Source organism: Lagopus muta, chromosome 1 (genome assembly GCF_023343835.1).
Source record: "Lagopus muta isolate bLagMut1 chromosome 1, bLagMut1 primary, whole genome shotgun sequence".
Taxonomy (NCBI): Eukaryota; Metazoa; Chordata; class Aves; order Galliformes; family Phasianidae; genus Lagopus; species Lagopus muta.
Genome location: NC_064433.1, coordinates 69,096,355 through 69,122,377, shown reverse-complemented (window position 1 = coordinate 69,122,377; position 26,023 = coordinate 69,096,355). Strand labels below are relative to the sequence as shown.

Below are 26,023 nucleotides of genomic sequence, written 5' to 3'. Positions count from 1 at the left end.
ATTGTAGTTGAGTATTGTGGTTAACATTACAATAACAAAAGCATTAATGCCAAAAGCAAATCAAGTGGGTAAAACAACATGCAGTGTATACTTATATGTATACACCTCATATGTATGGCTTTCATTTCATGTGTCTGCATGTTCTACATTGCCAAAATGCTGTAAATATAAATAAGTGTGAACACCAAATGAACCAATATGTCAATATATCAAATATGTTATATAACCATAGTTTCTCTCCATATCACAACACAGAGTCAAGTGACAAATGCAGTTAAATTTTTTGTCAGCAGTGTCCTTTTTGCCTTTTATTAGCCCGCATCTCTTCAGCTGCATGCCCTTTCCTGAGCAAACTAGAAAAATGATGTGTGTGGCCTCATAACACTTCAGGTTGTTTAAAAAAAAAACAAAACAACTTATCACCAAAACAAAGTACAGCTCTGTTACAGCTACAGTTAGGCCTTCAATTACAGTATATTTTTATGATTATGATTATATTATACTTTAAAACAAGATTAAGTTCAAGCATTTCACTCGTAAGTCATCTCTAGGAAAGCAAGGGATCACCTTTGACTATTCAGCTGTTTTTTAGGATGAAGGCTGAAAACATCAGTACAATCACAATGCATCACCTTGAGGAGTACAGTGAAAAACTGTGTTAAGGGGCTTAGCATGTTGAAGTTATGCTTTTTGTCCAAATATACCTGCTAACTGAATGATGCCATGTCTTGCAACATCATAGTAGGGATGATTGATATCTAGCTGAGGATCCTCAAGTGGTGGAGGTGTAAATGTTTTATCTTGTCCTGACTGTGTATCTTCTGCTTCATCTTTCTGCAGTTCTAAAGAAGCAAGAAAGAATGCTTAAGTGCTAATGAACAAAGAAAAACTTTTGCTTCTGATTAATTACTGAAGGCTTAAATTTTAGCTCAGACAAAAACACCAGTTGATATATCTTCAAAACAGTTTCTTCCTCCTACCCCATTTTTCTGTGTGGGAAAAAACAACCCTTTAATAACTCAAAACAACCTTCACGTCTTCCTTAAAAATAGTATCTGCTGTGATAGTCATAAAAATCTTGACAACGGCCGGACAGCTGGCATGCTGTGACCTTGCTATTCACAACTGCTAGTGTTGCCTTGTCATTTCTTACACTCTCACAATCTGCTTCCTTTATCCATCTACATCTCCTCTTTTACTTCAAGGGTGCCCAAATGGGGAAGTCAAAGTTTCAGTATGCTAATGTGCACTGACAGCTGTTCCATAACACTCTCTGAATGCAGACCTGCATGAGGATACCTTGCACAGAGGTACTGAAGTACCAATAAACCTCCATCTTAGTTCCATCAAAATCTATAATTTCCTTGAAGGCAATGTGAATTCAATGTTCAAAACTTGCAGTAGGTGAGGCAGTCAAATCTCCATCCATTACATACACCAGCTAGAGGCCAAAGTAAGATATAAACAGCAGCTCAAAAACCCAATGAAATCCATAGACATCTTTTCTCTTCACTTCTGAACTAAATTCTCAAGTTAAATCTATTCCACACTAAAATTAGTAGCTCATTGTTATTCAGTCTTGATTCAGAACTTGGTTTGGTTTGTTTTCCCAAAGCTTTTTCAAATCACTGCTCAGTACAAAAAAGGAAAGAACCAAAGTACCAATCTAACAAACAGATTCTGGAACAATTGCTGCCCTTAGTGTTGCTGAGCTACAAAAGTGTTTTTTTACTAGAAACTGACTGGAATAAAATTATACTGACACACTGGCACACAAATGTCTCGATGGCTTAAGAGAGGAAAACATACATGTAAAGAGGAAAACTAATGTTCTGATAGGGTGCAGCACCCCCTGTACATCATCCACCTCTTTCATTATAAAACTTCTAACACTAGGGAATCAAAAAGTTTATCTGTAACACTATTGGTGCCAGTCAAAATGAAGTCCTTCAAGAACTCTTGCATTCTGGTCATCTATATATTTTACATGCCTTGACCAGCACCCAAGATATAGTACAGCAGAGAGAATATATTAGCTATCGATTTCAACCAGATTTAGTACCAGTAGCTAGGATGAGTTAGAGAAAAAATCTCACTAAATAGTTTTGCAATGCTTTTAACTCACGGTTTCCCAGTAGCTTTCCATTCTATAAGCAGCTCCATGAAACTTTCATAGTTTCATTTTTATTTCTATTTATACAAATAAATTTGTATATTATATATATATTCATATGATATATATAAATAGATATATTTATATGATTTGTACCAAAAATAACTTTCAAAATGAAGAAAAATGCCACTGATGGCTGGGCTTCTCAAGGAAAAGAATAGTCTGCAAAGTGCATTTTTTCTTAAATTTCTTTATGCTTCAATTCACATTCAAGCTCCTCAGAAAACAAACCAGAAGTCCTATTAATCACTGGAAAAATAATCTGCGTTTAATTAATACACCATCAGCCCTCCTCATATACATAAAAGTTAATCTTTAATTTATTTATTTATTTATTTTATTTATTAATCTATTATCACCAAAATGTGTGTTTTTCTACCTTTTAGAAGCATATCATATATAAAGAGCTACACTAACCTTAACTGGAGATGTATTCTTTCACCTTAGAGAAGGATTTTTATTTCCTCAAGAGCCAGGAACAATGATACAAATATAACTCCATACCCAAATTTCAATATTTTAAATTATTTTTATATATTTAAAGTCATGCTACAGATCCGAAAAAGAGAAGTGCTGTTTTGTTTAGTAAATTTTCATGTCTGAGCATTTATCCACATAAAGTAACAAATAGGAAAAACAGAGAGAGAAGAAAATACAAAATGTGACTACCTGGGGTTAAAAAGCAAGAAACAAGAACTATTCAGTATAATACCTTGAAACTTCACAAGTTTTAATAAAACTGAAATGTACATTTTTATTAAACAGCGGAAACAACAGATATGCTACCTACAGTTTTTTGTGCAGAGAGGTTGGGGGCAATCCCTTCTGTAAAAATTCATTTTCTACTATGCATAGTAATAGACGCGCTTCTGAAAAGCTACCTGGCTTTGACATGCAGCAAAGAGCTAGGGAAGCAAACACATACGCCCATTTCTACTGCAGTTATTCACAGGGACCAGAGCAGTCCCAGCAGCAGTCACAAACTACTGAAAAGCTAGTTAACACTAACCTAGTAAAATAATTCTTTATTCTTTCTCTTTTCCTCCTTTCCACATGTGTGAACAAGAGGACAGGAGCTCAAGAGACATTTCCTAATATACACAAATAAAAAAGAAGTGTCAGTGCTCCAGACTGAGGGAGATCTGAGCTCTATTTTTCTCACTCAGTGCTAGGAGTTTATTGCCCTGCTTCATGAGCCGTAGCAAAGGATCATCTGTTACCATGCACATTGCTGCTGCTGTTCAGCCCTGGCTGGAAGAGACGACAAAGGACCTGACCAAGAGCTTGCCAAAACTGACTGGAAAATTGCTTGTTGATGAAAGCTGTGGTGGAGACATCAGAGCTAAGTAGAGGATCAGGAGACAGAGGTGGAAGTAAAAAAAAAAATTAAAAAAAAAAGAAAAAAAAAATCTTGCTTTGGGATTTAGCCTGGAATCCTCCAACACTCAGGGAAAAAAAAGCCCCACATAACACTGATCTTTCAAAATGATGAGCCTTCTAATGCCACGGCCATATTGCTCATTGCAACTAACATCTTTGGAAATAACATGCAATACAGCAATCTCTATACTCATTCAATACTTGTCTTTTTGGAGTAATGACTCCCATTTGTGCCACAATATGTGAAGATGGTGATATTCCAATAGCTTAGAATTGCACTGGGAACATCTACCAATAATTCATAAAAGCTGCATGTATTAAACTAACCTTCAACTCTAATGGCTTTAATAGGGTACACATGACTACATTGGCTGTAACTCATACTGGATTGCTTCAAGAAGCATTACAAAACGCTGGTGAAGCCTCTCCCTTACTCAAGATGCTCTATTAAATCACCTGTGACTCTACACAGAAGCCATTTAAAGTATAATAAAAAATATTTACCTATTTCGGCTAACTTCTCATAGTCAATCTCAGACATGATTCCCCTTAGGAAGAAGCCTGTGCAGATCTCGCTAGCTGATTCTTGCGGGATGAAACCGTCCTCAGGTCAAGCCTACAAAAATAAAGAAAAGAAGCTGTCACCACAGTGTGGCGCATTTTACACACTCCACAGATATAAAAAGAAAAGAAAAAAATAAAAATGACGCAAATCCTGCTGCCCAGTTGTTGTTGAGGAATAAAGTTGATTGCGTCTGCGCACCATTTTTTCTTTTATAACACAGAGCATTAGGAAAGTATTTTAAAACAGCAGCTCAAACCACACAGCTACATATAATAAGATTTTCAGCCAACTGGGGAGTGGGGGGTCATTCTACAAAATACATTAACACATTTTCATGACTAACAACAGAATTTAGGGTTTCCTCACTTCTAGGAACAACATGAATCCTTCTATCTTCTTAATTTTATTTTACTGATGAAAAAGATGTATACTCCATTCTCTCACACCCAGTCACTTCTATTGCAGTCATATGGTTTATTACAGGATTGTGCTGTTTACCTCACATTGCACACGCAACAGCTTCATGAAAATTGCAAGTGAGCATTAACATACATAAAACTGAAAGAAAAAAAGAATAAAGCCAGCACTTCCTGTACCTAATCACTTCTCTTCATCAAATACTTAAGAGGAGCATTTTGTAAACAGAATACTAAGTAACCCAAAGAGCGCATCAGGATCTAAGAGTACAATTTAGAAGATCTGTTTTCCCAAGCAGCTGCTCAAAGCAGACTCAGATATGAGGTATGAGAGAAATGGAGCTTTTCAAACTCATCAAATTTAATTTCAAAAACCTGTTTAATATTAGTTTGATTCCATCCAAGCACTTAAAAGGAACACAGGTGAATTTATGGCTTGGTTGTTGAGAAAATGCATGCACAAATACATTCTTCTCTGCCAAGTGGTTATGTATTGCACCACTGCTTCAATGAACTGAAACTGGGAAATCACCCTAGGCTAAAAACAGAAAAAAAATATAAGGTCAGTCTGCCTGCCTGCACACTCAATCCTCAGCTTAAGGATGTTTGTTCCAGAGCCACCAATCTGAAAGCTAGATGCCAACCATTTTCTTCTAACCAGTGAAAGGATATAAAAGTAGTTTTCAAGAAATAAAACAGATGATCATATCAACAAAGCAAGCAATCATCTGCTTAACTATAGGGTTGTTTTTTATCTATTTTGCTGAGGAGGGATCAGTCTTTAAAGTGACAACAGTACATAAACTGGATAGAATCTGGCTTTCACTACATACTGCAAAGTCTATCCTTTGATTTTAGGTTTGTAAAGAGGAAAAGGATTTGCATCCTGTATATGACTGCAACTTGCAATTACTACAGTAAAACAAATGCCTGTTAGCAATCACAACCTTTATGAGAGCTTATGATATTTAGAGAAGCTTTTCTATAAATTTTCAACGCATTCCACAGATCTAGTGTAATTACACTAATGCAATAGTAATAGGCAACCATGCATTTCCCTAACTTTTTTCACTGTAGATAAAATATGAATACGGTTCTACCACTTCAAAATTTTAAAACACCAGGCAACTATTTTATAATACAGTTATTATTATTTCTTGTTGAAAATAATTATCCTCATTTACAGGAAATGCTCAAATTAAGAGCACATACACAAGAAAACCCCCCATTAAGTTCAAGAGAATTTTTTGCATTTTCTCACTGAAAAAAGAATTTTCTTGAAAAAATGCAAGCAGTTCTGGGCCAGATATCTTTTATTTCATGTTAATTTTACCACATGACGTTCAAAATGACAATTCTGTTGTTAATTTTGAATTGTGTTGCAACTAAATACTTCACGATTAATGTTCCAGTGATTAATTTGTTTACTGCTTCTTGGAGTTGTATTTGGACACTTCTAAAACTAACAATTAGTAACTAGTGTGATACAGTGTGGGGTTTTTTTAGCAAATAATTTGTGACAGGTATTTCAGATAATTTAGTAATCAATGCAGTTTGCTTGTGAGTAACTGGTGTGCCATGAGGGCTGCTCCAAAAGTAATGCCTCCTATTTTATTATGTTGGCCCATGACACCAAAAGCAGATGTTGGTGGTATGGCAGTAGAAGTTGAACCTTCCCAACAAAATTCTACTACATTTCGTTGCCGTGTGACAGATGGCAGTAGAGGAGCAGTCCGACAATGCAGTGTCTGACAAGGAAGTGCATATGAAGCAAAGGTGTGGCATTTAATTTTTCTACGTGGAAAAAAATGCACCTATTGACACTCATCAACACTTGCTGAATGTTTATAGAGACCAAACAGTGCATGTGAGCTGAAGCAGTGAGTGGTGCATTGCAGCGGTGATGACAGTGACACTGGATCATCTGCTGGTGCAGACTTTTACAAGCACAGCACGCAGGCCTTCTCCACTGCAGGCAAAAATGCATAGCTAATGGTGGTGACTATGTTGAAAAACAGTGTTTTGAAGCTGAGAATGTGCTCTATCAAACAGCACTGTCATGGTTTTTGTACCTGTTGTATTTTCCATGGAAAAAAGTTGGAGGCATTACTTCCAGAGTGATCTATGTATCTGATCATGTTTACCTGTGCTGGCAATGATGCATAAGCATATTATCTGACTAAACCAAAATTTGTTTTTGGAGCAAAATACAGTTGCAAAATATGGTCAGGAAAGTTGAACTTTTGCTTGCCAACTTTTTTTCCCTATGTTTCAAAGGGATGCATAGTATCAACACAGAGAAGTTTTCAGGAAGCTCCAAATCAAAACTAAATTCCACTTGCTATTCCACTCATCTTTATCCTCGAACCCCAGCCAGCCTTCTAGCACTCCGCTGAAGCTGGACCTTGACTACAAGAAGATCTTTGTAACAACACAAAGGTTGTTATGTTTTTCCATTCCTTCTTCACAGACTACCACTCACACCAAGACAAACTTTCAAAACAAAGAACTGTGAATACATTTTAACCTTTGCAGTCCCTTAATCTCAACCAGATACATCCCAAAGCCCTTATAACACAATGGATCTCTGCATTACTTCGGTAGTATCTATGCCAGGCCTTTTCATTCTGTTTAATATTGTCCACAAATCATAAATAAAGCAGTAAATGATAAAAACTAGGCTGTAAGATTGGCACGAGGATGCTTTCAGATTCCCTAAGTACCAAAACTCTCAATGAAGGAAAAAAAAATATATATATATATATACATATATATACATTATATATATATATTTATATATATATATAATGTTTCTGCTGTTTCTGCTGTGTAGCATGGAATAAAACTTATTTTTTTCCTTCATAATAATTACTAATGCTTCAGCTAAGAGTAGAGGCTTTGTCTCCCAGAACCTTCAGAATAACTTCTGGCTTTTGAGCAGCAAAGTTACTGTACAAGTGAGAGCAACTACGATAGCATTAAGCATTTGCAAACATTTAATGCATAAGGTTACTGGGAAGCCAGAGGTAATGTAGACAGAATCAAAGGAGGGAAAAGGAGGAGAAACCATCTGCTTGGTTTTCAGCTTACTGCTCCCTTGGGGCAGCAATTAGAAAGTTTTCAGTTACAAGACAAATTTACTGTAGCACCCTCGGAAATTGATTTCCCGTTGACCACAGCATTCTCTGTTCTGGGGAGATAACATAATCTCCTTAACGGTGCTTCTCACAACGTCTCCCCGTTCCTAGCAAGCTGTCAGATTTAGTGCCTTCCTTCATCTCACCCCACCAGAAAGGCAATAAAAAAGCCCCCAAAAGAATCAAACTACAAGTCATTTATTAATAATAGAAATTTGGAAGTATTTTACAAAATACTGGATCCTACATCCCTCCACAGGCAAGTTTTTTACTTACTGACAACCCTAAAAGAACATTACTCTATTCAAAATGAAGGCAGCCACAAGGAGAACTGCTTGGCAATGAACTTGCTTCTACAGAGAGCCCAAACAAAGGTGAGGAATCCCTCACAACACTTGTCAGTGCAGAGCTGCCTTTCATGCTTATACTTTTTGCTCATTCAGCTCTCAGAAATGTTCTTCAAATTTAACTACTGGAATTTTTCTTCATATTTTTCCTGATGTTCCTCCCTTCCACGGATATTCTTTATTTTAAAAGGTGTGACAGCACACCATGTAACATCAGGATGCAATTTACATTTTGATGAGACAAGGCATCTGCATATGCTAGTATTTGCTGAGGGATAGAGCCTACAAAATGAAGTGAAGTAGTGTCAGAAGGTTATTTTATTATTTATATTGCTGCAGCAACTTCGCTATGGAATTTATAAACACAAAACCACAGGAATTGAGTGCATAACGTACTTGTGGAAAACGTATTCAAAACATTTTGCTTTCCTTCTTATATGTTATCTGAACTAAATAATATTTTCCCTCAGTGTGCTGCTTGCACAGTGTCTACCAAACTCAAAGTCCATATTTTTAATTAGCAATTACTTTCATGTATTTTGCATTTTAATTTCATATTCTTTATCTATCATTTTTCACTGGCAATACATTGGAGAAAGTTAGCTAGGAAGCAAACATCAGGAGAACTAACAGCTAGAGCACAAGATGGTATATTTTTGCACAACTTTCAGTTTAATCACAGAATTACTGAAGTTGGAAACAACATGTGGAGCAGAGAATCCAATCTCTGCTCAAGCAGGGTCACCCTGAGCTAGTGCCCAGGCCCATGTCCAGGCAGATATTGAAGACACTGCAAAAGGAGAACCCACAACTTCTCTGAGCAACCTGTACCTGCTCTCCATCTCCTCTGCAGCACAGAAATGCTTCCTGGTATACATATGGAACATCCCTTTCTTCATTACTTGTTCATTGCTTCTTGTCATCACACCAGGCACTCCTGAAGAGCTTGGCTGCACCCTCTGCACTCACTTTTCAGATATTTGTATATATTGATGGTGTTCCCCCTGGACCTCCTGTACTCCAGCCTGAATAGGCCCAGCTCTCTCAGCTTCTCCTCACAGGACAGGTGCTCCAATCAGTTTAATGATTGACTTGGGCCTAGTTCAGATAATGTCAAAACCCTGCCTTGCTATTCAGAGGCTATCACATCTGCATATATTTCTGAACGATGAAAAAAAAATAAATCAAGAGGATCGCTGTATTTTCACATACATCATGGACTAGGTTTTAAAAAGGAAACACATCTCCAGCAGCAGAGTAGCTGTACATCCAGGGGTAGAATATGAGCAGTGCAGTTATCATAGCCATCCTTCTCTGCTTCATAGAATCATAGAATGGCCTGGGTTGAAAAGGACCATAATGATAGTTTCAGTCCCCCTGCTATGTGCAGGGTCACCAACCACCAGACCAGGCTGCCCAGAGCCACATCCAGCCTGGCCTTGAATGCCTCCAGGGATGGGGCATTCACAACCTCCTTGGGCAACCTGTTCCAGTGTGTCACCACCCTTCTCCCATCTTCTGTTTAGGATTTTGTGCAAGTTCTGTGGGGTGCATTACTCGAGTACACAGAACACACACAGACTCAGTTTAAAATACCACTTTCTAACAGTGGAGTTGAGATCTGTACTGCAGGTGAAAATACAGCAAAATCCAACTGCATTGTGCTGACCAGAGCAGAAATGGGAAGTATGGAATAAAAATAAAATAAAATAAAAAATAATAAAAAAAAATAAAAATAAAATAAAAATAAAATAAAAATAAAATAAAAATAAAATAAAAATAATAAATAAAATTAAAAAAATAAAATAAAATAAAATAAAATAAAATAAAATAAAATAAAATAAAATAAAATAAAAAGAGGTGGCTGGAATTGCTCTTAAAATCACTTGAAGTAAATTGGGTCTCCTGTTCACTGCAGTGCCTTCTTCCACAGAGATAGCAGAGATGCACCCTGCAGCTGGACTGCAGCTCTCTGCCAGGCTGCCAGTTGCACAGAGAGCTTTTCATGCAGCGAGCAGAGCCGCCTAGTGGTGTCTTGGGCTTTGCACAGCGCTGAGATATCCAGAGCAAAGTGAACGTACTTACAAGACGGGAGAGTCAAATACGTTGTTATTACTTCCACACATCAATATTGACGAAAAGTAATACCGAACCCTCAAGTTCAGGAAAATTTAAGTTCAGCTTTCATTTTATTATGTTTTCTATTTGGACTCTATTCCCAAATTAATTTTACCGCTGTAATAATTTCCATCGATTTTGGTACAGTAAAAATAAATACATATAAATTCCTAGAGCTGGCCACATTTCTCTGAAATGTCAAAATACTTTTAACTAAACTTTCCGTGAAAAATTCATTTTAAAGAGAAAATGTAGTTCAGCAATCTAGAAAAAAAAATTTGAAGGATGACTATCATACACACAGGTTGCTATATTCTTATTTACAATGAGGAAGATATTACCTTGAAAAGTTCAGTGCAAGTTGATACAACTTGTCCAACTTCCAGATTATCCATGTGAGGATACTCCACTCCACTTTAAAAACATAATTTCTGTCCTTAATTTTATATATACAAATTGATTTCCATACCACATAACACATAAAAACATCCACGCTACAATTCAAAGTCAAATACTAGAAATATTTCAGTAACAGTTCCGTGTTAAATCTGCCCACAAATTTTAATGTGGTTTCGGTCCTTAGACCTTAATTTGACACATCTGTATACAGAGCTTTCAAAATTAATAAAAATCAGTTAACAATTTATAACAGTTAAAACTAGTCATCTCCATTGGAAAAATAAAAATACATACTATGCTGTTATATTTCTGGGACAGAGAACAGATAATGCATGAATTCACCTATTCATAAGGCTAAGATAAATAAATGAAAAACAAACAAACAAACAAACAAACCAACCTATGTTAAAATAGAAGAGTAGAAAGTAAAAATGAAATGCATATGTTCTTAAAAAGAATCAGAACAGACTCTATCATTTTCTATCATGTTCATTTGGGGGATTCTGAGCTTCTTTTTATGTAATGATCAGAGAAGAAGCACACACAGGGGCTAATTCCTGCAATGGATTGAGACACAGCCTTAAAAATCAGAAAGAAGGGAAGACAGTCATCCTGTCACAAGTCTTTGTGCTCTATCACACCAAGTTACATACTGATCAAACAGTGCTGAATTCTCTGAAAGCAATTTTCTACTAGTCTTATGGTGACTCAAAAATGGGAGAATGGTGGTTTTTTGGTGATGGTAAATGTCCTAGATTTGGAAAGAAACCCAAGTCCATGCAGCTGCTTTTTTTTTTTTCTTTTTTTTTCTTTTTTTTTCTTTTTTTTTTTTTTTTTGTTCTTTCTTTCATTTTTTCTTTGCAGGATTTACTCCTGGATAAACACTGAATAATTGTTATCAACTTATCTAAAGCCTCCGTGCCATCTGAATTGCTTTGTTTCTTTGGAATTTAATGCCACCTTGACAGTAAGACTGTGCTCTAATGCTCAGAGCACGTCCATGCAACTGTTCTGGATCACAGAAAGCAACTCCACACAGCAGAGCCCGCAGCACAGCACACTGCCACATAGAAATCTCAGCTGACGTCCCAGCTTGGCCGAGCAGTTAGCGTGATGAGAGTGCTTGTTATTTGACACTTTGGTGGTCCTCACCTCCATCATGCATGACACACAGACTCCTACAGGGCCTGTGCATGTTCAAGTTGCTCTTGATTACTTCTTTAGCTCCCACATCCACCAAGTTTTTCATTCTTTCTTCTCCCCGTTCAGCCTTCATTTTTGCTCATCTCTTTGTTTTCCCTTCTTCCACCATGATCCTTGTTTTCCACGTTTTTCCTAGCTACTTTATCCTGGCCTAATTCTTCTCCACAACTCTTTTCTCTGTTGATGTGCAAGATCTTCTGCCTAGACTCCTCCCTCCTCCTCTCTCCCAACACAAACAGACTTCAAGTTTCTGGGCCGTACATGAATGAGTGAGCTACCAAAGCTGCAGGAACGAAGAGGTAACAAGCTCATTACTGCAAGTAAGATGTTTCTCTAGTTCTCCACATCACTTACAGTTATTCTGTTCTCTGTTAGAACAGAATTCTCTCTAAAGTTTGCAGAAAGATCTTCTCTCATTGTTGAACTTCTTGAATGTTTAAAGCTTAAACATTCATCCCTCTATGCTTTCACTGCTTATGCTGCTAATGGTGAAATCTGACTGAATGAGTAAACGCGTATGTTTATATTTCCTTAGCACTTACAATTATACTGGCAGCCACAGCTGCAATTGTCTAATCAACAAACAGTTTTCATTTGTGATATAGTGTTTGGCGACGCTTGATGGCTCAATAATCTGATACACAAACAGTTTGCATCTCTTATTAGCAGCATGAATATGAAGCTTACTCTACATTCATCCAGTGGGTGTGTAGCATTACAGATAGCAGAGACCAGTAACTGAATAACAGAAACAGCAAACGTTTTCATCAAATATAATAAATGTAAATATTCTAATCAAATATGGTAAATGTAATTTTGAAACACTCTCTTAACCCCAATTGGTTTGACCTTGTTTAGAACACAAACTTACTGATGTTGAAGGTGGGAGATGCTTACATGCTATGTAGCACTTGATTCAGTGATAAATCAGACTACACTTTTGATGCCTTCAGTGCATAATATATAATAGCACTGCATTCATTCACAATCATCCACTCTATACAAAATAAAGTAAAATTGTTACACTGTGTAAGAAAGCAAATTTCCAGCAAGGAGGATGATAAATGCAGGGTAGCATGCTCCTGAAATAAGCAGTTTGGGTGCCATTGACAAGTTTCTCCCATCAGGGAGAAACTTGTGGGAGAGCAAAGTATTAATTCTTTTTTTTCCCTACGCATGCACACACACACAAAAAATATTTAAAACATAATTACTGAAAACAGTACAGATGATGGAGTAGGACAGAGATATGAAAGGGCAGGGTTATTGCCTCATGCAGGACAACCAAACTCCTACTGCAGCAATGGTGCAGCTTGGAACACCCTTTACAGGCTGTTCTGGGCCACAAACTGCCCCATTATGCTGCTAGAACAACTCTGTTCACTCCCATCTTTACTCCAAAAAGGGGAACTATTTATAGTTCCCAGTTAATAGGGAAAGATGCCACATAGGCCTCACTAACTTAAGAAAACATCTTCCCACAGATCTACACTAGAGATAATCCCAAAATGTACTGCAAAAAGCCTGCCCCTATAACACTTGCTGTGACCATCCCTTTGCAAAGTCTTTCCCCCCAACCCTCAACTTCCCTGCTGGAAAAAATTAAGCATGTCAGAATGAAATATAAATTGTTTCTCTACTGCATACAAATATCTGCATGTATCAGCTATTCCCAGTTCTAAAAGCACTGAAGTAAAGGGATTATTTCTACCCTTTACTAGCAAAGAGCTTTTGGAAATGCTCTTTTGTTGTTTGAAACACTGCAGCTATTTTCTTATCGCATCCACTCGTTCATCTGGCACAGAGCAAGCACATGGAAAAAAAGTGCCTAATGTGTAACCAATTAACAGAAAGCCATGTATGCCTGCTATATTGTAAAAGCAAAATTATCTGAACGTGGGTAAGTGGCTGCAACGTGACACACTACAACACCATGTTTTGATTCAGTGTAAATGTTTATTGACTAAACAAAATTACTGTAATGTAATTATAACAAACATTAATGATCAGTCATCTATGGAACTTGCTTTCTGAATTAGTAAACGGTAATGCACACTAATGTGGCAGAATTATGTTGGCTGAACTCATGTTTAACCAGAGCTTCTGCCTCAAGGGATTAAACACTTTCAATTGCAGACAAGTATATTTTTAAGACTGTATTTTATAATTACATTAATCTGACAAGTTATTGGACAAAGGGTTGGTGTATTATGATAAAAAGGTTTTGATTTTTTTAATTGCATAATTATTCACCAGGGATTTCTCTAGCTGGAATAAATTAAGGCTCGTAAAATAAATAAATATTATTCCTGTTTTTAAATAACACAGGGCCAGTGTTTCCAATTCTTGTCAAGATGTGGCTGTAGTTCACCCAACTTACCACCATCCCTCCCATAACCTAGCTATCCCAAAACGAAACAGGACTTTACAGAAAAGGAAAAGAGTTCCAAAAGCCCACGTTTAGCTACAAATCTCAATTCAAAATCAAGTAAAATGGTGATAACAGCACATAACATTCCACTGTTTCTCTATTTACATGGGACCAGCTCTTCATCTGAGCACTAACGTGCTGGTTGCCTGAAATAATTATTTCTCCATTAAGTCACAACCAAGGTTAAACATTTTCCTCCAAGCAAATTTGTAAGTTATCATAACTTACTTTGAAAGGCAGGAAATCTAGAACCATAAGGCCTGGTAGTGTTTCCTAAAGGAGTTCAGTGCTTGATGTCAGCTCAGTTGACCAAGCAGCCTAGCAGATGTTTCTAATGAGAACTCAGTCATTGATCAGCCAAGGAAGGTTATAGCTTTCAAACCAGTTTGTGTATTCCATAATATCAATTCAACCAAGCTGAAAAACAGCTGCTTCAAATCTAACCTTGATCCCAAATTCTTTCTGTAATTTTTAGTCCACCTTTTTAGTCCACCTCAATTCTCCCTTTTACTCACAACAGCACATCTTATCCACAGAATCTTACTCTTCAAAACATCTCCCCTGCTAGATGTTTTGGAGCTATAACTGAACAAAAACTGAGAGATAATTTAATCTCTCAAGAGTCGCTACTGTTCTCTTCATGTTGGAATTTTAAAGACAACGTTAAAATGTTTACTAAAACTCACTACAAGGTCACAAATACTCTATTTGCCAATTTTTATGAGCAAAGCTATCAGTCTGTGAGAAGTAACATTTATGGAAGAACGTGAAGAATTGTTGTAGGTGAAAAAGCGCAAAATAATACATTTGTGAAAGACTGTGGAGTAGAGGAGACTAGAAGAAGAAAAAGAAATAGAAAAGGAAAGGGGAAGGGATATAGTGAAGTCAGATCTTTCCACAATAAATTGTAACAGCTGGGTAAAAAAAAATAGTACATTTGAAGTTTGAAATGTAGATAAAAAGCTTCCTGTTCATTTTTCCCTCTTACTCACTATGCCCATACTTCATAGAGATTAAATTCCCTTGCCTGATATGGCATACAGACCTTCGAAATCCTAGTTAAAATCTGCATGAGAAACATCTCATAGCACGGTTCAGTGATGCAGTGTGACCTTCAACTTTCTCTGTACCAGATCAGAAAAATTGAGGTCACATGAAAGAAAGAAATTATCCAGCATAAATGAACTCTATGAATTCAAATTTGCTCAAAAAATTCTGGCAGGTTAACTTTTTATCTGAAAGATTTATGTGATGTCTAGCATCTCCTGCCCTCCCCATGCTGATATAAACAAGAATTTATGCCTTTTTGCTGCCCCCATGTACTTTGACTAACTTGACAGCAATGGGATTGTGCATTACTACATAAGCTAGATCAAATTCTTATTGCTGGGCCGTCTGCTTGCATGTATATTTAGTAAAAATGATTGTGAGACCATTGCACCATTATGAAGGCTTCTACCCTGAACACTTAATCATCTTTATAAAGGTTTTTTCTATATCCACATATCTTTAACTGCACCGCACAAGCATGCACAAAGCATCATCCTGAGCCATAATCAACATTTAAAACATCTGAAAGAGAAAAAATCCGACTTCTAAGGTACAAAATCTAACAATTGTAAGATACAGAGAGAATGACGCACGCTACTCCATCAGTCTGCATGAAATACTACTAAAAGATCATAAGATGTACTTACCAACATTGGTATCCACATCTTTTTGAATTATATTGGTACTTTCAAATGTATGTTTGCTAACTGCTACACAAATGTAAAGATATAAATGTGTTTACCTCACAAGGCCATACTGTTTGTTTATTCTTCTTCCCTGTAGCACATCACAAACATTGAAAACTTTGAGAAATGTTACATTACTTCTATGTTGAAGTAGTCTTTTGTGTTGCTACAGTCTGAAGTACTATTGCCAGAGTAATGACATGAAGGTCTGAATTTAAGCAAGAAATAGCGGGAATGATAAGATGGTTTTTTTTGTGTTCATTGTTGTTGTCTGTTGCTGTTTATTATTATTGCTATTGTTATTACTATTATTAGATGGGGGGAAAAAATGTGCTAAGATTCCAGGCTGTAAGCCCTTCAGGTAACCTCAAAGTTTGTGTACCTATAAACTTATCATTTTATGCACCTTCAAACAATATTCCCTCTGATATGTTTAATAAATATTTAATAAGCAGTATATAAACAAGAAAGTGCAGTTTGAGAAAGATTCAAGAGGACAAAGCTAACATAAGTCAGCTGTGGAAAGCAGAAAGGACATAAGTAGAGGAGGAGAATATACAAATTACCGATAAATGCAATGACAGGACATAAATGATATTATCAGACAAGAATTTTCTTCTATAACTGCCATAACTTAAATCTTAACCTTTTAAATAAATCTCCATTTTTTCTTTAACAACCCTTATACTCTTCCCAGCGATGGGAACACATAACTTACCTTGCTAGAAATGCTATGTAACACAATCAACCTGGCTGGCAAGAAAAAATTTGTTCAGATTGGTAAGTATTTGTGCTGTAATTATCTTAGCTGTTGGCCATAATTAATAAATTAATAAAGAAATAGATAAAGAAATTGCTATTCTAGCTGTTTCTCAAACCAGCTTTACCTTTTTTAGTAGTGGCTTAGATGTCAGTTGCCTGGAAAGAACTCAGAGCCAGCATGAAAAGTCCTGCCATTCTCTCAGAAGGTCAACTGAAACTGTGCAGCACCAAACAAAGCAAAACATGGAACATTCTCCCCCATTTACTAGGTAAGTTTTCACTTACAGTGACACGCTACTGTGAAGTCTGGAAATCCCATCAGTGTAGCAAAATATCTGACAGTGTTTACTGCCCCTTCCAGTTGAGCATAAGATTTTTCTTTAGTTTACAATTTCTTAGGTGGTATTTTCATGGTACCTAGTTGGTACTATTCCGTACTTAGACATCTTCACTGTCCCTTCAGTACATAACTAATAACTAATTAGTACATAACTAATTCCTTTGCATGGGTCTTACACAAAAGGAAGATAAGCCTTTTTTAAGTGATAAGAAAATGAAGCACGAGAAAATCTGCCAGGCTGTCAGAGGGAATAAGAAACAAATTTGATATGTGAAGCTAGTTATAATCAATTGCTAAAAACTTACTGATTTTTTGTTCCTATAAATGCAGTTCTTCTTCCTGATTTAACTGCAATTGTATCATTAAATATTTATAGATGGGAAGCCAGCAGGTAACAGCAAACAATCAGTGAGGCCACCACACACAGAACAAAACTTATGACACTCATAAAAAAAAGACCTATATCACTTGTATTTATGTAACACCATTATGCAGTATGATACTACATCCAAGCTCTACTTGCAGACAGCTGTTGAATGGTTTTCTTCTTCTTTTTCTTTTTCCTCTCTCTCTTTTTCCCCCCATTTTTCCTTCAGTATTTTCCTTTGTAGATCTTAACAACATATCTTTTATCATGACTTGTAGGGTTCTGACTGCAAAGATAAGGTTACAACTGTGAGTTTGTCAAGTTTGCTTAATCTTTCTGTCAAGCAAAACAGTATGTATAATAAATCCAGATGCTGAGACAAATAAAGCTGCAAACAGAACCTCAACTAATTCTGCTACCCAAACTGTCTCAAAAGAATTTCCTTACCACCAAGCAAGCTCAAAAAAAAAAAACAAAAAACACTGCCAAAACAAACATCACCCAGTGGACACTCTGGAACAGGGAAGATAATATTAAGCCTTCAGGCACTGCTTTTTTTTTTTTTTTTGCTTTTTTTTTTTGCTTTTTTTTTTTTTCTGGCTTACAAGTTTAACCTAAAAGCTCACCCACCCGTTTAGTGACATTCCAGCATACACACAATGAGGTTCCATCCCCAGGGAAATCAGTCAGCACCATATCTGACCTCAAGCTGATCTGGCATAGGATCACACATTCAGGTAATTTTCTTTTTTTTTTGTCCCAAGCAGAGCATCAGTTCTTACTATAAAATTATCTTCTGAAGTATTCAAGAGTTGTCCACACTCTGTTGTGAGTCGCCTTTCTTTCCCTGTGGCACTCAGTGTCAGCAGAGGCTGAAACTGTCATTTCTCAGTTTCTAAATACAAGGTAAAAATCCAGTAAACCAATAAAATAGTTTTCAGGAAAAAAAAAGGTTTTTTTTCTTCATATTTCATCCAATAGGCGATAATAAGCATGATATCCATGCACAGGTACATAGCAATATTAAACTGAGTTGTAAATCTAAAGCTACAATGGTGTCCAGATTACCATATATCAAAGCCAGAAATAAAAGAGAAGCTGGGATCTTCAGTATTCTCTAAATCTGCAGTGCTCAGCCTGTGTTGTAAAAACATTGCTCAAAGCCTGCTTTGAAGAGCACATGTCAAAATTTGGAATTCCAGCCTCAGACTCTACTAAGTGGCTTCTCAAGTTTGGGGCAGCTTCCAGAATTGGAGCCTCCAGTGACACTACAGATTTCTGTCAATAAGGAGGGGGAGGAGGGTGGGAGTTGATAATGACCTTGTACCATTTTCCTGGCCATCCCTTGTTTGAATCTACCCCAAGTTTCACCTGCTTATCTGCATGAGCACTGTGGTAGCCAGCTAAGTGGCACTATAAATGCCTGAGAATCATAGAATCATTTAGGTTGGAAAAGACCTTCAAGATCATCATGAAAGCTGTGGTGAAAACAGACACCAATTATTCCCCATAAGGAATTCCTGGTGAATATTTCTCTTGAAGCTCTGGCCCTTACAAGCATGATCCTGCAACACTGTGCCAAAGGCAACATAATCCTCAATGGCTGTGGCAGCCAGGGAAAAGAGGAAGCCCAAAGCCTCCAGCAGGCTTGATTTCACAGTTTGAAAAGCCTAGCATAATACAAGTGCTACACAACATACATAAAATGTCAGGCTAAGAATTTACTGTTAAAAGAAATATCTCCAGAATATATTAACATTAAAAAAGAGGTATCTTTAGAATGGATGAACCAAAGAAACAGCCCTTCAGGCAGACATCACCGTAGGGCAATGAAGTTACACTGCTGTGGATTTTATTTGGTACAGACAGGACTGATATCATAAGTCTAGTCACTAACACAAAGGCTACCTCAGTCTTCCAAGTTAGTGACCCTGTTTTCAGTTCTTCACAACGTTATTTGCAGGCTGAAATCTTCCAGACTCAAAAACAAGCATGTGAATATGATGTGAGTTCAGGAAGAATTACTGAGAAGGCTACATGAATGCTATCCAAAGGCACCTGGACAAGCTTGCAAGTCTAGTGAGGTTCAACGAGGCCAAGCCTACACTTGGGTCACAGCAATCCCAGATATGTGTACAGGCCAAGAGAATGATGGTCTTTAAGATCTCTTCCAACCCAAGCCATTCTGTGGTCTGCCATTTTCTTTGAATGACGAAAACAAATACAATCCCCAGTTTTGGAATAGATGAAAAAAGTTCTCAAAGGAATGACTGTATATTTAGGGTTTCCAAAAGAGGGGGAGAGATGATTTTTTCTTCAAAAGACTAAAAATACAAAGATTAGCCTGACATAAAGAACTGGCTTGAGAATCAAAGAAAAATGAGTGTAGTCACTAGTCTAATGAAAACACAAAACTAGTGCAAGAAGACAGAATTCAGAGCAGGCCACTAATTCCCAGAGCCTGACACACAGATTCTCACAGGCACCAGCAATCTCTGGTATAGTAAATGGCAGCACTCATTTGATCCCAAATTTCTTTTGAATATCTGGTTTGACATCAAATTCCATCATATTCCACATTTACAGGATTACAGGATTGCTATTTCTCACATGATCATCTGCTCATGCTACTTACTCCCCATCTGCAGTCACTGACTGCATATGCTGTGAAAATTATTGTCATCGTAGATCAAAGATTATGCCTCCAGAAGACAGATTGCAGGAGGAGGAGAAGAAAATCTCAAAAAATATGGGTTGCATCAATATCGCATCAAGTGCATTCCGTAATAAAGAATGAAAGGTTCACTATGCATGAACAAGGTAAGACTTCCAGTAGAAGCCGAGAAGAAATGCTTTTCTTCCTTGAATCATTCTTGTTTCTTCCGTCAGCTTTTGCAAATCAGTTATTATATTTGGGTCTCTTTTAAACGTGCCTTATTATAGCAGAAGGGCTTATATTAGTTTGGGTCAGGGCATACTGGCAATACTAACTGCCAGCCTCTCATTTGATGAATCAAAAGCATGTTTTTTATAGTTTTCTCTTTAAAAAGGTGGTTGTCAGTTTTTAAACTGTCAGGCTTGAGTAGTGTACATATTCAATAGAATATGTGCCTTATTACAGTAATTTCCAGCAATGATTCTAAAATGAAGGCCTTTTGGCAATAATTTTACTATTTTTCTGCTTTTCTATTGCCTTTTGGTTAGCCTGCTGACTCCCCAACTCCCACATTTCCATAGTTATTACTTTCACTCACATATTCTAAAGTTATTCTTTTTTTTTCTTACAAAATAATAATAATAATAATAAAAGAGTAAGACCCAAATTTACCAAATTAATTTTTTGCAGGTTTTTTTTTCTTCATTAAAATGTTGATATTGCCCAGACAATCTTTTTTTTTCTTTTTTTTTTTTTTTCCCTGTGAAAAATCATAGCTTTTTTCTTTTTAATTATAAATCCTAACTGCACTTTTTCACATTCCTGGGCATGAACATATCTGCTTCTGAAGTTCAGCTGCACTAATGAAATCAGGGCATGTGCAGGAAAGCCGCCAGATACAAACATCATTTATTTTTTCCTTCAAAAGCAAAGGGAATTCCAACCTGTGTGACACGTCTGGCTCACAAGCTTGTCAAAGGTGTGTCCTTCTATAATGGCTGCATTGTCTGCCTTGAAAAGGGTTATGCTGGTGCAGAAGTTGGCAAGAAATGATGAAAGATTCAATAAGAGCTGGCAGTGTGTGCTTGCAGTCCAGAAAGCCAACCATATCCTGGGCTGTATCAAGAGAAGTGTGACCAGCAGGTTGAGGGAGGTGTCTCTGCCCCTCTACTCTGCTCTCATGAGACCCCACCTGGAGTACTGCATCCAGTTCCACAGCCCTCAATGCAAGAAGGACATGGAGCTGTTGGAACAAGTCTAGGGGAGTGTCTCTAAGATGATCAGGGGGCTCGAACTCATCCCATACGAAGACAGGCTGAGACAGTTGGGGCTCTTCTTTGGGACCTGGAGAAGTCTGCAAGACATCATAGCAGCCTTCCAGTACCTGAGAGGACCTATAGGAAAGCTGGGGAGGGGCCTTTTATAAGGGTAGGTAGAAATAGGACAAGGGGAAATGGTTTTAAACTGGAAGAGGGTAGATTTAGACTAGATATCAAGAAGAAATTCTTTACTGTGACGGTAGTGAGCAGCAACAGCAATGTGTTGTCCAGTGAGGTTGTGAATGCTCCCTTCCTGTAAGCATTCAAGGCCAGGCTGGATGGGGCTTGGAGCAACGTGATCTAGAGGGAGGTGCCCCTGCCTATAGCAGGTGGCTAGAACTAGATAATCTTAAGGTCCCTTCTAACCCAAAGCATTCTATGATTCTATGATTGTAAATCTGAAATCTCAACTGTGGACACAGTGAACATTAAGCTGCCTGGATCCCCTCATTTCCACCTCTCAGAGGTGCATCTGTAGTCACATTAACATTCTGGTCTATCACTTGCACAGTCTGGAGGAGACGATCTTTATCCTATCTTTGAGTTATAACAGAATCATAGAATTGCTCAGGTTGGAAAAGACCTCAAAGATCATCAAGTCCAACCACAACCTAACCCTACTACCCTAACTCTAACAACCCTCCACTAAATCATGTCCCTGAGCACCACATCCAAATGGTTTTTAAACACATCCAGGGATGGTGACTCAACCATCACCCGGGGAGCCTATTCCAGTGCTTAACAACCTTTTCTGTAAAGAAGTCCTTCCTGATATCCAACCTTTAAGTCCCATAAAATGTAACACATCTGTAATTTTAAGAAAAAAAAAATTATTAAATAAAATTGGAGTTTTAATTACAATAATGTCTATCAAAGACAAGAGTTCAATTATAGCTGAATTTCAAACTCCAGCCAGACCAGTCAGGACAGCATAAATGCCTACAGCTATACTACACACAAACACTTTTTACCAAGGTCAGTTTTGACTTTGAACAGTTTATCTGAAGGAAAAACAAACAAACAAACAAACAACCCTGTTACATTTAAAACCCATGTAAGCATACAGAATACTTATTCAGCTCTGTGAAACAGTGACTTCAATCCGTATACTTAAAGAAATGCTTAAGAATTAGTAAGAGGAGTACAAAAGTACTGCTTACACATCTTCCCAGCTGTACTATTGTTAAACATTTATTCAAACCAGAAGATCTTAAAAACACAGTTTAGATCAACTATGGCTATTTACTTTTTGAATTCCTGCTCTAACAATGAAAAAGGGAAGTCGCTTTCATTTCACATTTTAAAGTCAGTTCCACTGCTTATTTTTATCTGAAGCCACTGGAACAAGCAACTTATTTGTGTTAAAGCAACTTTTAAAAGGAACTTATTTTGTTACAGAATCTTTATCTGTTTTAGTTCTATTAAAAGTCCTCTTCAGCAAACTGCTAAATTTGAGATGAAATGGCATGTTCTTTTAGAAAATGTGCCAAAGATTAGTAACAAGTCTGTGACAAAAATCACACTTTGATCCCAAAATGCCTTACAGAAGCACAGCTCACCTCTCCTCAGAAGAGGTTTTGGGGCAGAAGGGAGGTTCCTTACATCCTCTGTCCCTGAGTGCCATTCAGGAAAGAGCTTTCACTCCTGTACCCAGCCGCATTGGTTGGACTTGCAGCATGGAAAAAAACAGACCAAAGCAGGTCAGTGATCACTCAGCACAGGGACTGAATAACAGACTAAGAGCTCATCTGTGTCAAAAAGAGAAAAATGTAAAAATCTCAGCAAGGCTACAACATCACAACACAGCATAAAGGACAGGAGACTCTTTGCTGTGCGCCCCAATACATTGGTAGTGTCATCTGAAATCTGTGGGAAGGGGAAAGACATCTGGAAATGGGCTCTTCCCTCAGATTTGGGGCAAGCTGTTTAGTTACAGATCAGGCACACGAAGAGAGGCTTAGCCTCTTTTGTCCCTGCTGAATTTCGGCCTCTCAGTGGATGACTTCTACCAGGATGCATTTCCAAGGGCGGCTGTAGGGGAGGAATTGCAGGAATGCTGGCAGCAGCTCCCCGGCTGGACTGGCTCCAAACTGCACTCTGGGCCACTGCAGCTCCTGTGAGCTTTGGTCAGCCTCTGCTAAACCCTGCCCTGCTCCAACCTGCAAATCCCGCTGGGAAATAAAGCGGCAGGACCACCAACTGGGACAGCTGGACAGGTCAGAATGGAAAGAACTCACAAGGAGTTCAGCCCCTTGTGCACATGCACAATGATACTGATCTTAATGGCATATCATGTTTTTTGTTTACTCAAGGCGGCAGCCTTTATGGTTGCATAAAAAAATATGCTGCAACACTGAAAAATCAAGCTAATCATACACATATTACGACAGCAATGAAGAATAGTCACTTTCAACGGGCTGGTAGCAGAGGAGGAAAGAAAACCCTAAAAATACAGTATGTCAGTTTATAGCAGGAGACATTCGGCATGAGATTTTTATGGCTTCTAGTTACAGTGTTGGAGGTTTCTACACCCACAGCTTAAGTGGTATCTAGACAACCACCTGACGCTGCAATCTTTCCAGCGCCTTCCCCCTTCCTAGTGATGTTTGACAGCAACGTGAGCTTCAGGCTCGAAACAGGTCTCACATGCAGAACGTTTGGTCCTCTCGCAGAATCAGCAGGCACGTCCACAAGAGCACAAACTCACCCACCAACCATCAGACAACACATTCTGGACATACGGAATCCTCCTGAACTCAGTCATATCCCCGTGTAAACAGCCACAGGGCTCAGAACTGGCACCGACGAGCCAACAGCCACATATAACACTGGTCAGGGTATAACCCTACTGTAGTTTAAGGCATAACCCCTTCCCTCATTGCGACCTTTGGATCCTATCATTGTGAGAGCTGTAAAAACGAAAGAGCCCTGGAAGGGATGTGCTCACACCTCCACTTCAGGCTGGCTCAAAGTCAGCGCTCTCCAAGTCAAAGCTCTCACCACAAACATCCCCTCTGCGTGTCTCTGCGGGGCACAGCTCACACACACACACAGGAGAAAGAAGGCTGGAGGGAAGCCCCGCCGCCCGTCCACCTTCCACCGAAGAGCAGCACACTCACTTCAGGTCCTTGGGAAGAGAAGCCGACCCAGAGCTTGGCTGAACGCGCGCATACTCACACGCAGCTCCACAGAGCTCTCTGCGGACCCCTGCAGCTCTACGCGAACAGCCCTCTGCCCTCCCGCAGTCTCGCAGCTGCTTTTGCCCTTCCCGGGGAAAACCCGCGCACACTCCCGAGGACAGGAGCCAGGCGGGGCCGCTGCTGGCCGCCTCTCTCCCCGTGCCTCCGGCGAAACCCGGACGGCCGTGCCGGCCTCACGTACCTGGCGGCGGCGGTGGGGCCAGCAGGCACCACAGGTGCTTCCACAGGCCGGGACGAAGCGAGCGGGCGGCGGCGGCAGCAGCAGCAGCAGCACCGCCCCGGGGCCGGCCTCACCTGCTGGCGGCCGGAGGAGGAGCGAGGCCGGTTCGGGGCACGGAGCTTCCAGCCCCCTGGAGGAGGCGAAGCTCGAGGCGGCCGCCTTCACCTCAGGCACGCGGCGGGGAGAGAAGGGAAGAGGGGAGAGTGTGTCCCGGGGCGGCTTAAAGCCAGCGTGGCCGCGGGGTAGAGGCGCGGCAAAGTCCCAGATCCTTTCACTTTCCCTTCCTGCCGCAGGACCTGGCAGGAGGCGTGAGGCTGAGGGTGCTGCCGCCCCGAAGGGTCGCTCACCGTCCCAGCTCCACACTCATGGAGCCTGGGTTTAACTGAATTGGTCCAGAGGGGAGTAAAACCGGATGCAAAAATGAGATATGGAAATTAATCTCATTTTAATGCCTCTGTTGATGAGGGGGAAAGAAAAATCAGATAGCAAGTTTTTGAGAGTTGCCGTCTGAGTACTGTAGTGAACATCCAAAGAATGGCAGCAAGGCTTGTGAAGGGTTTGGAGAATGTGTCTTGCAAGGAGCAACTAAAGGAACTGAGGCTGTTTAGTCCGGGGAAAAGGAGGATGAGGGGAGAGGAGACCTTATTGCTCTCTTCAAATTGTGATCTTCAAAGATGATTGCAGCGAGAGCAGGGTTGGTCTCTTCTCACTGGTGACAGGTGACAGGATCAGGGGAAATGGCCTCAGATTGCATCAGGATAAGTTTAGGTTGGATATCAGGGAAGTTTTTACAGAAAGGGTTGTTAAGCACAGGAATAGGCTCTCCGGGGAGGTGGTTGAGTCATCATCCCTGGATGTGTTTAAAAACAGTTTGGATGTGGTGCTCAGGGACATGGTGAGTTGTTAGAGTGGTATAGAGTTAGATTGCGGTTGGACTTGATGATTTTTGAGGTCTTTTCCAACCTAAGCTTTTCTATGATTCTATGATTCTGTTGGCAAAATCAGCCTCTGTAGTTTACTCAGTGATGTGCAGCAGAAAAGCCAAGTACGGCCCTTGTGCAAGGCCTGTGTGGTGGCTTTGCTCCATCTATCAGGGGAGCGAACAAGTGACAGCTGCCCAGTGTAATGTCACAGCCTATACAAGTACATATACTCTACAGATGACTGACACATGACTTTTCACATGGCTTTTTCGCTAGTGTGTGACACCAGTAGCTCCTCCAGGCTACCCAAAGATCCCTATACCATCAGGAG

At 39.0% G+C, this 26,023-nt stretch overlaps 1 protein-coding gene across 4 annotated transcripts in view; it reads right to left on the bottom strand.

Annotated features, from left to right (window-relative positions):
* Positions 1 to 25,013, bottom strand: part of ARHGAP8 (Rho GTPase activating protein 8) — a 77,246-nt gene extending 52,233 nt beyond the window's left edge. Inside the window, exons 1-3 of one of the 4 annotated variants that reach the window (XM_048933960.1) lie at positions 24,731 to 25,013; positions 4,058 to 4,169; positions 705 to 842 (exon numbers count right to left, since the gene is read on the bottom strand). In XM_048933960.1, coding sequence (XP_048789917.1) covers positions 705 to 842; positions 4,058 to 4,094 — 175 coding nt within the window. In that variant the 5' untranslated portion in view covers positions 4,095 to 4,169; positions 24,731 to 25,013. Of the gene's footprint in view, positions 1 to 704; positions 843 to 4,057; positions 4,170 to 22,908; positions 23,044 to 24,468; positions 24,639 to 24,730 lie in introns of those variants that run through there. The other 3 variants (XM_048933961.1, XM_048933962.1, XM_048933963.1) reach the window with 3 other exon arrangements.
* Positions 25,014 to 26,023: the final 1,010 nt, after the last annotated feature.